The sequence below is a fragment of the Anneissia japonica genome, unplaced genomic scaffold (assembly GCF_011630105.1).
Source record: "Anneissia japonica isolate Jap-2015-1 unplaced genomic scaffold, ASM1163010v1 scaffold288128_len588385_cov197, whole genome shotgun sequence".
In the NCBI taxonomy this organism is placed as follows: domain Eukaryota; kingdom Metazoa; phylum Echinodermata; class Crinoidea; order Comatulida; family Comatulidae; genus Anneissia; species Anneissia japonica.
This window is the reverse complement of record NW_022731216.1, coordinates 556,622-569,756: the sequence shown is the minus strand read 5'-3', so window position 1 is coordinate 569,756 and position 13,135 is coordinate 556,622. Positions and strand designations below refer to the sequence as shown.

The 13,135-nt window shown below is 37.7% G+C and overlaps 1 protein-coding gene across 1 annotated transcript in view; it reads left to right on the top strand.

Annotated features, from left to right (window-relative positions):
- LOC117115261 (DENN domain-containing protein 10-like) overlaps window positions 1-13,135 on the top strand; it is a 54,588-nt gene that overhangs the window by 13,796 nt on the left and 27,657 nt on the right. The window contains exons 2-4 of the mRNA XM_033258975.1: window positions 8,270-8,463; window positions 10,414-10,642; window positions 11,511-11,622. Coding sequence (XP_033114866.1) covers window positions 8,270-8,463; window positions 10,414-10,642; window positions 11,511-11,622 — 535 coding nt within the window. The remainder of the gene's footprint in view (window positions 1-8,269; window positions 8,464-10,413; window positions 10,643-11,510; window positions 11,623-13,135) is intronic.

Genomic DNA, 13,135 nt, shown 5'->3' with positions numbered 1-13,135 from the left:
GGACAAGACTGTGCTATGATATTTGTGACAGAAGAAGTCTGTTATTCATTTTTTTGAAAGTTTTTTACCCTAATGACCCCTATGTGACTTTTGACCCCAAGCAGTGAACACCCTATGTATAAAAGGTGTCGCCGATTATACTGACCAGGTTTGATTGAAATCGGCACAACCGTTTGGCACTAGTAGCGTTTTAAAATGTTGCCAGAAAAAGATAAAAATTACCCCTGAATGACCTTTGACCCCTTATCCCTGAACACCCTATAGACTGCCTTATGCAAATGTATATGTGCAAAGGACAAGACTGTGCTACGTTATTTGTGAGATAAGTAGTCTTTTATACGATTTTTGGTTTTTTTACCCTAATGCCCCTTATGTGACCTTTGACCCCAAGTTGTGAACAACACATAAATGGGAGGTGGCACCGGTCCTACTGACCAAGTTTTAATTAAATCGGTTCGGTCCAGTAGTTTGCCACTAGTAGCCTTTTAAAATGTTGCCAGAAAGAAAGAAAGAACTAGAGATACTATGTTCAATAGAACATGAACCCAGTCATTTTTTAAGAGATAACCACTGTGACCTTTAATCTCAACCTGAACACCCCATGTTTGCTAGAAGTCTGTCTAATGCAATTAGTCCAATTGTTAATCTTGATAATTTTCACTATAGTGACCCTTGTGAATTTTTACCTATAGATGAAGAGTAGTTTTTCATGTTTAGAAGGACTTAGGGTCATTCCTGGTAAATTCGAGCTCAATTGGGCTATTTTGAAAAGTTTGACCCTGATGAACCCTATGTAACCACTGATGCCAGACAGGGGTGTAGGAGGTGTCACTGGTTCTTAATGGTCAAATTTGATTGAATCCGGTTCAATCGTTTGCCATTAGTAACATTTTGAACCTTTGACCTATGAACTTTGACATATGGGGTAAAGAGTTTTTTTTTTTTTTTAGAAGTTCCTAATGATCATTCCTGACTGGGGTGTAGGAGGTGTCGCCGGTTCTTAATGATAAAATTTGATTGAATTTGGTCCAATGGTTTGCCATTAGTAGCATTTTGAAATGTTACTAGAGAGAACGAAAGAATAACGCTTTAATGACCTTTGACCATAAATCACTGAACACCATAAAGACCCTACCTTATGCCAATACATATGTACCTAGGACAAGACTGTGCTATGTTATTTGTGACAGAAGAAATCTTTTATTCATTTTTTGAAAGTTTTTACCCTAATTACCCCTATGTGGCCTTTGACCCCAAGCAGCGAACACCCCCATGTATGAGAGGTGTCACCGATTATACTGACCAGGTTTGGTTGAAATCGGTACAACCGTTTGGCACTAGTAGCGTTTTGACTGACTGGGTCTGCTGACTGGGTAAAGAAAGAAGAAACTGCTAGGAAACAGAACCCAGTCAGCATGCTGCTGACTGGGTAAATAAATTTTATGTTTATTTATAATATTTATTAGTACATGAACATTTAGAAATTTTTACATTTCCCATGGTATATTACACGCCGTTGCTTTTTGTAACTTACAATATAAAACAAATAGACTAGACATTAGGGGTTTAGCCAGAAAAACGAAATGGGACATCCAAAATGAAAACCAGTGGGCGTGGCACGGAGCCGATGGCTGGCCACGCCCATCTTTGGGAATCCCCACCGAATATTGGTACGAAAACAACGTACATTCAATCAATAAATTTATGTTGTTTTTATCAAACGTAAATATGATTTAGCTTTGGTTTAATGTAACTTTCATTAGGTTTGAAGAGTATAAAGAATTTGCTAAAGGTAGACCAGGCCCAATTAGGCTAGGCCAAGCTGATTAGGCCAAGCCGTCTTGGTGAAAGTGGCCATCCTAAATAATTGACGGCCGGATGGCTCACTGGCTTAGCCTATGCTAGACATACACATTTAAAAAGTACTAACTACTACATTGGCACACTGGTATATGACGTTATAGTTATAATTCCGAGGATGGAAAAAAGACTTTAATTTTTTTTGTTTGTTGCAGAACTGTAATAATATACAAGGTAGTCGCAGTCCATTGCGTACAGTAAATTAATCGTCATAATCCTACGCGCTTGGGCCTACGAGTAACCAACGAGTCATATCTATGGTTTGCAAACTACAGACAGGTCGAATAAGGGCCTCAGTTTGGTACATATTCTGCAACCTCCGAGTCCTTTGGGCATGAGATAAGCGGAAACAAACCAATCGACTTCCAGGAAAAAAATTTCGCGGCCATGCCTAGGCCCCACACTGTTTTTTTTAATTGCGGGGAGGATATCTAAAACATCAGCTCAAATTTGTGCAGAAAAATTGCCATGAAATTAGGTGCGCAGAATAGTAATTGTTGCATAATGCAGCCATCAGTTGTATAACGCACTATACAGACATATGCATGCCATGACGCACCCCTTCGTCAAAAATGTGACTGACCATTGTGTGAAATTGACACAAAAAATTATTTTGTGGCAGATCATCTCTTGAAAGTGACTTTGACTGTACACATAATGACATACCCTGATTGCGTCGTCTTAAACAGTTTTGCGCCTATCAGCATGTTTTAAGTCAAACCCACGTTCTACAATCGTTCCTCTCTCTGATCACGTAGGCCTACGTACATAGCCTAGTTTCTGTGTCCTACATCTATCTACAGTAGGCCTTTTTGTATATGTGACCAAGAATACAACACAGAATAACTGAGACTACACAGCACTATGCTCGAACAGACGCCATCATAAATAGTCTGCCCTTTTATTCAGTACCCTCGCCTGGTGGCGCTACACACAATATATAACATTCCTCCCTTCCAGTTGATGAATCATAAATGTATATACATGAACATGCCATTTCTGAATAAAAGGTATAATCTTTAACTGAATTGTGAGTTATTTTTTTTAAAAGTAAATCAACATTGTATTTAACTACTCTTCAATACATTATAAAGGCTATGCACCCAATGGTTCAGCACACTGCATTTTCATTATGAACTACTTGAGCATAACACAACAAAATATAACATAACTCAACTTTAAAAATAGATAATATACCTATTTCAAATCAAACTACAGAACAGCGTAGTTAACTGTTTCACAAATCAAGCCTTTTAGGCACTTTAACAACTCTACCTGACCTAGTCTTCTTAACACTTGTATCATTTTGAAGTGTAATGCCCTAATTAACCAGATTTATAGAGGGCGTCATAACGCCTGTCTCTTATACACATCTAGATGTGTATAAGAGACAGGTGAACACCCCATGTTTGAGTCTGTCTAATGGAATTGGTCCAATCGTTAGTCACTAGAATATTTGATAATTTTCACTATAGTGACCCTTGTGATTTTTGACCTATAGGTGAAGAGTAGTTTTTCATGTTTAGAAGGTCCTAAGGATCATTCCCGGCTCGGCAGCCGCGCGTGTACACACGCATGTTTCCATGGACGTATAGTTGTTTACATTATTTGTATGCCTAGGCTAGGCTTACGCTGGCTACATAAAGCATATTATTGTTATACTGAATTATAGGCAAACTTTAATTTCAAGAGATAAGATTGTCAAGGATGAATGTATTATTAATTTAAAGCTAAAATACTTTCATTCATCATTATTGTATTGCATTATGCTATTTGTATTTTATGGTTATTTCACGTTTCAGTGAATCACGTACAAGTACACGTACACGTACTCATACTCGTTGACGTTGTTCTTCTCGTAATCGATTGACGTCTCGTCATCGTCCAGTTACTACTGTACTACTGTTATACCATTTTTTCACTGTTTCATTTATCATCCTTTCTACGTTTGAACGATTAAATTTACATAACATCTTATGCTGATTCCATTGGTAGTAATTTTTAATTTGAAGTTGTTTCGCATTCTACATGAAGAGTTGAACTATTGGTGTCTGTAGTTTGTTCAACTGGGGTAGCCATTGGGTCCTCAATATTTGGAAGTTGAGGCACCACTGGAGATTGTGGTATTGCCATGGGAACAGAAATTGTAGGATTATTTCTTGGCAATGCTGGTGGATGTAATAATACATTTGGAACGTTTGTCACGCGTTCACTGTCAATAGGACTGAATTCATCGCTCACCGAATCATCTGCAATAAGATGATCTGCATGTACAAATCTACGATTGTTACCTGGGACCCTTACAAGTTAAGTTAGCAGGCCTTTAATCTTGACAATCATACCTGGAGTCCATTTCTCTAACAGGTTGATACAAGTCAAACACTCTCGGTTTAGGGGATTTACCATCAGTGTGATATTTAGAAGCTTTGCTGGAGACTAGGTTTTTAAAGACAATCTAGTTTTCGGAGTCCGCCGGAGTGTGTCCTGTTGTAGTGTGAGGAATATTCCTATAACGGAATAATACATCAGCTAACCGATGCTGTAATGGCAATGATTTATTTGACTTTTGGTATATCCGTTTAAAAGTTTGGACATGTCTTTCTGCCAATCCATTACTAGAGGGATGGTACGGCAGACATAAGGTATGACTAATACCATTCAAGTTAAGAAATGACTTAAATTCTGCGGAAATGAACTGAGGTCCATTATCACTCACGACCTGTTGCGGCAAGCCAAATTTTGTAAAAACATTACCCTTAATGCAGTAAATGTAGCGAAAGAAGTGGTGCTGCTCATTGCAACAACCTCCAACCACTTAGAGTAAATGTCTAACTGGCTACGGCTCCGTAGCCCACGGCCATAACAACAGAGGAGCATGTTTCGGTGCAGCCTGAGTTTCTATGCAATCCGAACAGGACCTAACTAACTCTTCTATAGCATTATCGAGACCTGGCCACCAAACAAAAGACCTGGCCAGTGCCTTCATTCTACACATGCCAGTATGATTCTCGTGTAGTTCCGCCAACATTCGGTTGTGTAAAGTGTAAAGTGTCACTCTTCTGCCCCACAAGACGCAACCATCCTCAACGGACAACTCGTGTCGACGCACCCAAAAGGGTTGGATTACATTGTCATTAGAAAAGTTTGGCCACCCCGACAAAGTATAGTCATATACTTTCGCTAATATCGCGTCACGCTTGGTATGATCTGCTATGTTTTTAGCAGTGACTGGAAGTTTATCCACAACTGAGCTAAATACATAATGTTCATCAGCCGATGCTGAGGAACAATCATCTACGGGGAATCGACTAAGCATATCAGCATTAGCATTTTCTGTGGAGCGACGATACTCCATTTGATAATTATATCCGGATAATAACACAGCCCAACGCTGCATGCGAGCCGCAGCTAATGGTGGAATACCGGCCTTAGGGCCAAATATGTGTGTCAACGGTTTATGATCGGTGATGAGGAAGAAATCCCTACCATATAGATACATATTGAATTTCTTTACCCCATAAACTATAGCCAAAGCATCTTTTTCGATTTGGGCATAATGTTTTTCTGGTTTGCTAAGAGTTCTAGAAGCAAAAGCTATAGGTTTATCCAGACCATTATCAAGCCTGTGGCTTAGCACAGCCCCTAGTCCATATGGACTCGCATCAACGCTTAATACCAAGGGTTTCGAAGGATCATAGTGCAAAGCACTTTATCTCCCATCAGAACCTTTTTAGCGTATCCAAAGGCTTCATCACAATCCTTACTCCAATTCCATGGTATGGTTGGGCTCATTAATGCATATAATGGATGCAAATTGGAAGATAAATTAGGAACAAACTTTCCATAATAATTCAACATACCCAGGAAGGACTTCAACTGAATTACATTTTGAGGGCTGGGGGCCCTCCCGTATAGCATCAACCTTGCTCTGTAAGGGGCGTATGCCATCTGCGCACAGTACATGGCCCAAGTACCTTATCTCCGACTTAAAAACTGACACTTTACACCCTTAAGTTTGACATTGTAGTCATTAAGTGTCTTAAAAACCTTGCCAAGCACTTTGAGATGTTCATCAACATTCTCTGTTGCAATCAAAATATCATCTATGTAACAGAATACAGGGTCTATGCCGGACAAAATTTTATCCATAGTGGCTTGGAAGATAGATGGTGCTGTTTTAATACCAAAGCATAAGCGATTGGTTGTAAGCAAACCTTTGTGGGTGTTTAGAACCACCAATTTTGATGATGCTTGGTGCAGGTTAAACGCACCTGCCAAATCTAATACTGAATATACCTTTGGCTGTTTACCTTTCCTACTGAATTGGGCAAAAAGATCTTGTACATTTGGCAACTGATAATTATCATCTTCAATAGCTTTGTTTACAGCCTTGAAATCACCACACACTCTAATTGACCCATCACTCTTAGAACGTGTACCACTGGGGAAGACCAATCACTAAATTCTAATGGACTTAAAATACCTGTACTAATGAGTCGATTATACTCTGCTTCCACACTCTCCGTCATTGAGTATGGAATAGGCCTTGCCTTCTGAAACACGGGTCTAGCATCTGATTTTAACTTCAATGATGCAGTTATACCCTTTATACCTGAATTCTCAGTAGAGAATAAATTGCTGTTGCGTTCCAATATATCATTAAAAGCATGTGGAAATGACTTGTATTTGGGTACCCTCACATTATTACATGACGTATCATTAACATTAACAGTGAATTTATAACTAACTGGGACTCTTATGCTTCCTGCAACCGGAACTGGGTCACCTGTATAACTACGTAATATAATGGTATTTCTTTCCAAAGGAAAATTACTCAACACATCATTATATACTGCTTCAGAAATTGTGGACCTTGAGGCCCCAGTATCAAGCTCCATCTCTATGATAGCATTACCAACATCAACATTTAGCTTAATGGGTTTATTTTTATCATCCCCACTTCTAAATAACCCCAGACAGTCTACATCATCAATGACCTTGTCATACTCATCATCTGATTCTACATATCTTGCATCCTGTCTAGTTTTATGTTTGAATTTGCTGTGTCTATTCTTAATTTTTGCAGGGCCTGAACGACTTGTACTGCCTTTTTTCGGGCAAACAACCTTAACATGTCCTCTCTGCTTACAGCCAAAACAAATTATACGACACCTGTCAGCTGAATGCTCACCGCCACAGCACTTGCATCTCAAAGCTGGACTCGATGCAGATTTGGCATAGTAATTTGTTTTCCTTGGTGTGCTTTTCCTTCCTCCCGCATGCTGAAGCCGATGATTTTCCATTGTAGAAGAAGACGTACTGGCATCCATATATTGTTTATTTGCAATGCGAGCTAACTCATCAGATATACATTTTTTCTTAGCATTCTCAAATGTCAAATCAGCCACAGACAACAAATGAGTTTGTGTTCTAGCCATTTTTACATGAAGGCCAGACACAAGCCTATCTCGCAAAGCATCGTTTAGAAAAGTACCAAACGAGCACGTCGATGCCAACTTTTTGAGACGAACTATAAAGTCCGCGATCATTTCTCCCTCTCCTTGACACGCCGTCCAAAACTTGACGTTCGGCAATCACTATAGGTTTCGGTGTATAGTGATCCTTCAACACTTCCTTAAGCTCAGCATAGCTCTTGGAATTCGGCATTGCCGGGCTACAGACATTCATTAGAAGCTTAAAAGTTTCTGGGCCTACCGTGGCGAGAAATAGGTTGGCCTGCTTATCCTCAGCGACTGCATTCGCGGCCATGAAGGCATCGCAACGGTCAGTATAATCGTCAAAGTTTTCTAGCGCCTCATCGTACGTACCGACGTTACCAAAGACAGCCATCTCCGTAAAAGTACGTATTTTTAACTTCTGCACCAAATTGTTAACCTCGTCGCCAATTTTGTATACGTGACCAAGACTACAACACAGAATAACTGAGATTACACAGCACTATGCTCGAACAGCCGCCATCATAAATAGTCTGCCCTTTTGTTCAATACCCTCGCCTGGTGGCGCTACACACAATATATAACAGGCCTCATGAAGTTGTTATTGTAGGATATGTATATCTGTAGAAAATAGCACTTCACAGAGAAAATGCTTCATTTATTTAATTTATTGTGTTCAGGTGGCTTGTAGTTTGTAAAAATGAAATCGAAATTTTGACTTCATAAACGATCATCCTCAAGCCATCATACTGGATACTGGACAATAATTTTTCTCCCTTCTTTTTAATTTTTTTATTTGTTTTTATTTATTTATTTATTTTTCAGGCCTCCCATCACAAGATGTTTTTTTTTGTACACTTCTTCTTATATATAACTTTGAAATTTCAGGTAAATCTGATTAGTGACAAAAATAACTTTTGGTTCCATTCCATTTTCAAACTATTCTTTTACAGAAAAGGATACAAATGCTGATGTTTTGTGGACATGGTCATACCCAGAAGTAACCCCTGATTGGCAGGAAGTTCTTCTTTATAAGTCTCCTTTGAACTCTGATAATCCTTATTCACAGTTTATCTATGGACAGCACAACAGACAATGGTTTTACATAGCTACCCAGGAAGTTGACAATCATCCCACTCTGACTAAAGTAAGCACTGTCTGCTAATTTCCTCAATTTTAATGTATTTCTCCCATTTGTTGTTCACGATTAATTTAATCAACCAACTACAGTTAATTTCACAAATCCTATAATTTACAAAATGTTTCTTAAGCAATTTCTTATTGTGTGTAAAAAAAATCAGGTGTACAATGCATGGGGGAATAAAACATCAGCAATTTGTGATAAAAACGCCTCCATGAAGAATTTGTAATGAGGACCTTCAGATGGGAATTACCCTCATGAGAAGTTTGCGAAGACACATTAATAGATTTTTTGAAGTTGCTTCTTTATGTTGTCAAGGTAGTGGTGATAAATTTCTGTTGCCATGATAAACCAGTGTTTAGAAAGATGTTATAAAAATAATGAATATTATTTTATGACTGCAATGGGAAGAATATTTTTTCATGAGTTGAAAGAATGACTGTTCCATTCAATGAGGAAAGCCGAGTTGAATAAAACAATCAATCTTTCAACGAATGAAAATATTATTTCCATGCACAAAAACATTAATTATTTGTTTTATAACACACCTAAAATAGATCTTTGTCATTTGATATTTTATGAAAAAAATTTACTTTTTTTTCTAAATGGAACATTCCAACATCTTTTTAACCAATGAAAAGATTGTATTAAGAGGAGGCATACAATGGAGCGAAACGGATGGAACAAAAAATTCACAGATAGAACTAAAAATGCACGGGGGAACTTAATTTCCATGATGAGTAACAAAATGTTGTAAATAACGAATGTCACATGATACGAAATCTACCAATCAAATGATGATCTATTTAGGTGTGTTATAAGAGATAACAATAAGAACATGAAGGCAATTTTGTTGTTGGTACCTATTTTTACATCAAAGCATTAACCCTTATGCTGCCAGCTCTTTTCTTATTCAGTCAACCAGAGCACCAGCTGATAACATTACCTCTAATCCCCTCTGCCATCTAATTATTTAACAAGATCACCGTAATGCTTATTTTTGATAGTGTATGTTATTTGCTCAATAATTCATAAAGTATTGAGATAATGAAAATATAAATCTAAAAACAATTAATCAGCATTAGTTGTTTTGTACATATATGCTTTTATTTCTGCATTTTATTTATCATTTAGTTAACAAATGATAGGAATATTTTGGCAAGGCCTATCACAAATAGTATATTGGGCCTAGGCCTATTATCAGAGTATGTGTTTTCAAAGTCAAATTACTTGCTGATGAAAATCAAAATAACAAATTCTAAGCCTACATATATTTACTAACATTACCATCACAGTCCAGGCCTAGCTAGGCCTGGGCCTAGGCTAGGTCTGCCTAGCTAGGCCTGGGCCTAGGCTAGGTCTGCCTAGCTAGGCCTAGCATTGTTTTCTATGTCAGTTTCTAAGTCTCTTTATTATCCAGCACAGCTGTAACAACTACAGAAGAATAAAGTTTCTCAGCATTTCAAAACATCAAATTTTCAACTTGCAAAAACTCCAACTTCTAACAAAACAACACCCAGCAAGTTTCACATCAAAATGTGCAGAAATTTATTAGCTTTCATATGCAGTAAACACTATTTATTTGGGTTAGTGTTAAAACAGCCGCTCTATGGTCATTTTTTGAAAGACCATCACCAATTCGCATTTATGCGAAGGTGGCTTATGGCTGACAGTGAGCCTCATCGCATTTATGCGAAACTGGCATGCACACCAACTGTGCAGTGTTCGCATTTATGCGAAGATGGCAGCATAAGGGTTAAATTAGCAATTCTAATTCTACTTTGGTTTGAGTATGTAGGAGTTAAGTAGTTGTTAAATGTTGTTTTTTAATTGCATTTTTTGTCGAGAATTTATTATTTTGATATTCAATGTTATTTTTCCTTGTAGAATTGATATTGTTACAGCTTTAGAATGTAGATTTCATGATTGATATTGTAGTTTTTGTATCTTCTGTAGGTAAAAGCATTTTCACTTGTTCTTCTCTGTAAGGACTTCAACCCTGAGAAGTACATCGCTCTGTGCCAAATTCTTTGTAATGCATATGTGAAGACAGGCAGACCTTCATCCATGCTAGGGAGTTATCTGTCTGTTCTAACTAAAGGTTCTTGCGCTAGTGAAAACAATGGTACATTCTTAGTAAAAGATTTTGATGTGAGAAAAGCATATGCTGAGTCAAATCTTAGAGGTAAATCCACTAATTTATTTCATCAGTGGAAAGTGGGTTTCCTCAAGTTTAGCGCAATAAAAGAATGTGTGAAAGAGCATTACTTGTTTACTTTAAAGTGCACCGGTTTACCGGCTGCGGAGGACATGCAGTGACCCTCAGAGGAGGAGAAAGTTATTGAAAACTGCAACATCTAGTCCCGACCGCATAGAGACCTAGTTTATTTGCGCTATATAAATCCATCTATTATTATTATTATTATTACTTGCTTTCTGTAGGTGTACCTATGTGACAAAGACAAAGCACACATATCAACATCCTATTTTTTTCCCCTAATGATTCCTCTATCATTGATCAAGTATGCTTATGAGGCTTGGCTAGTAGGGAATTGAGAGCTCTGAACATTTAGGACACAGGTGGGAAAAATTCGACCCTCGGGCACATGCAGTGGCGAAAATTCAATTTGACAGTCCAACCTATGCCCACCTCTGATTTAGGAATTTGATGCTCTATAACAGAGAATGTGGATGCAGGTTAGGGAGTGAAGAGCTAACTCTGTGTGACACTTAGTGCTCTGATTATTTTTTTCTATCCAATGTCCATATAATTTTGTGCAGTTTTTCTGGAGGACACTTTTGTCTGCCTTGTGTTTAGACAATGCCCTATTCCATCAGACAAAGTCTGATTGAAATTTGTTGTGTCTGACAAACAAAAATATAATAATTTTATCGTGACTGGCTTAAGTGTTAGCAGGACTTTAACTGGTCAGTGCCTTGGTTTTTGAAGGCAAGCATTACCATCACTACTTGATGGTGAAATTATTGGTGGAGATGTTTATTGTAAATTCTCTATTTTTAATACTTAGTCATTGTTTTCTTAAATCTTATAGATTTAATAGAGATGTTTGGAATGGAGACAATCTTGATTTATACTGCAATGTTGTTGAAGAGAAAGGTTGCAGTTTACCATTCAAATGTACAAGATTTGCTAGCGTTTACACGGTGAGAAATTTAATATGTACTAAACAAAATTTTTTTTGGAAATATATACAGTACAATTAAGCGAGGCACACACTGTGGTGTACAACTATCAACTGAATCCATATTCGCTGTGCTTGACAACAGGATACTGTTTTGTCAATGGCAGACCATGGAGTAATTAGTTTAATTAGTTTAAACTAATTCCTCCATGAGCACACTAAACAGATTGTTGCTACTTTGTAATGTGCAAAGGAATTAATTTATTCATTAATGTGGAATTCATTAATATATTTTTTACAGTTTTTGAGGTATCTAGTTACTCCGAAATCAGAGTACCTGCGCCTGCCACGAAAATTTGGATTTTGGAGGTTTTGCATACTATACGCGAAAATTCAAAATTGGAGTTTTCAATCTTTTAATCAAACCTCTGATTTTGGAGTTTCTGCGTACTATTAATTGAACAAGCGCTCTTTATATAGAGAGAGCCAAACGTTACCTAACCCTCTGATTTCGGAGGTTTTGCGTACTATACACTCTGACTTCAGAGATTTTGCGTACTACGCAAAAACTGCTAAATTGGAGTTTTCAAACTGTTAATCAACCCTCCGATTTTGGAGGTTTTGTGTACTGTATACGAAAACTCCAAGAAAACTTTTAATGAAATCTCCGATTTCAGAGTTTCTGCGTACTATTATTATTAAGTAAACAAGCTCTCTCTATATAGAGAGAGAGAGAGAGAGAGCGAACGTCTATTTAAACCCTCAGATTTCAGAGAATTTTCGTACTATACACGAAAACTCCAAAATCTGAGTTTTCAAACTTATAGCCAATCCTCCGTTTTCGGAGTTTCTGCGTACTATTAATTAAACAAGCTAATACGCAAACCTCCAAAATTGGAGTTTTGGCGGCGGGCACAGACAATCCAAAAATGGAGTAACTACATACATGTTGTTCGGTTAAAATTCTATTATAATTTAGTACAATTTTCTACAAGACAGATGTCATTAGATATTTGGCACCTTATAAAACCTATATATTATTTTCATTATGTAATGTATTCATCCCCAATAAACAATGTTTGCTGCCACCTATGTTTTACAATAAATATTGAACTGAGAAAATGGCAATCGTCTCCTGTCAGTCCGTCGTGTTGTGACATAAAGAGCCATAAAACATTACAAATCTGGCGACGAGGATAAAACTAAGGAAAACAGAAATACAGGAAGTTTCTGTGAGTATTCGTAGATAACTATTGGAAACATGCCGCAGATAGGCCGAATAAATACGTTCGACAATGAAACAGAAGATTGGCCGGCGTATGCGGAACGGCTAGAGGCGTACCTAGAGACAAACTCGGTACACGACAATAGGAAAGTAGCTACATTGCTGACGGTGATAGGGCCTAAGGCATATGCACTACTCAAAGATCTATGCTCACCGGCACTGCCGAAAACGAAAGCATATGATGAATTAACGAAGATGTTAGACGAACACTTTAATCCTAAGCCACTAGTTATTGCAGAAAGGTATAGGT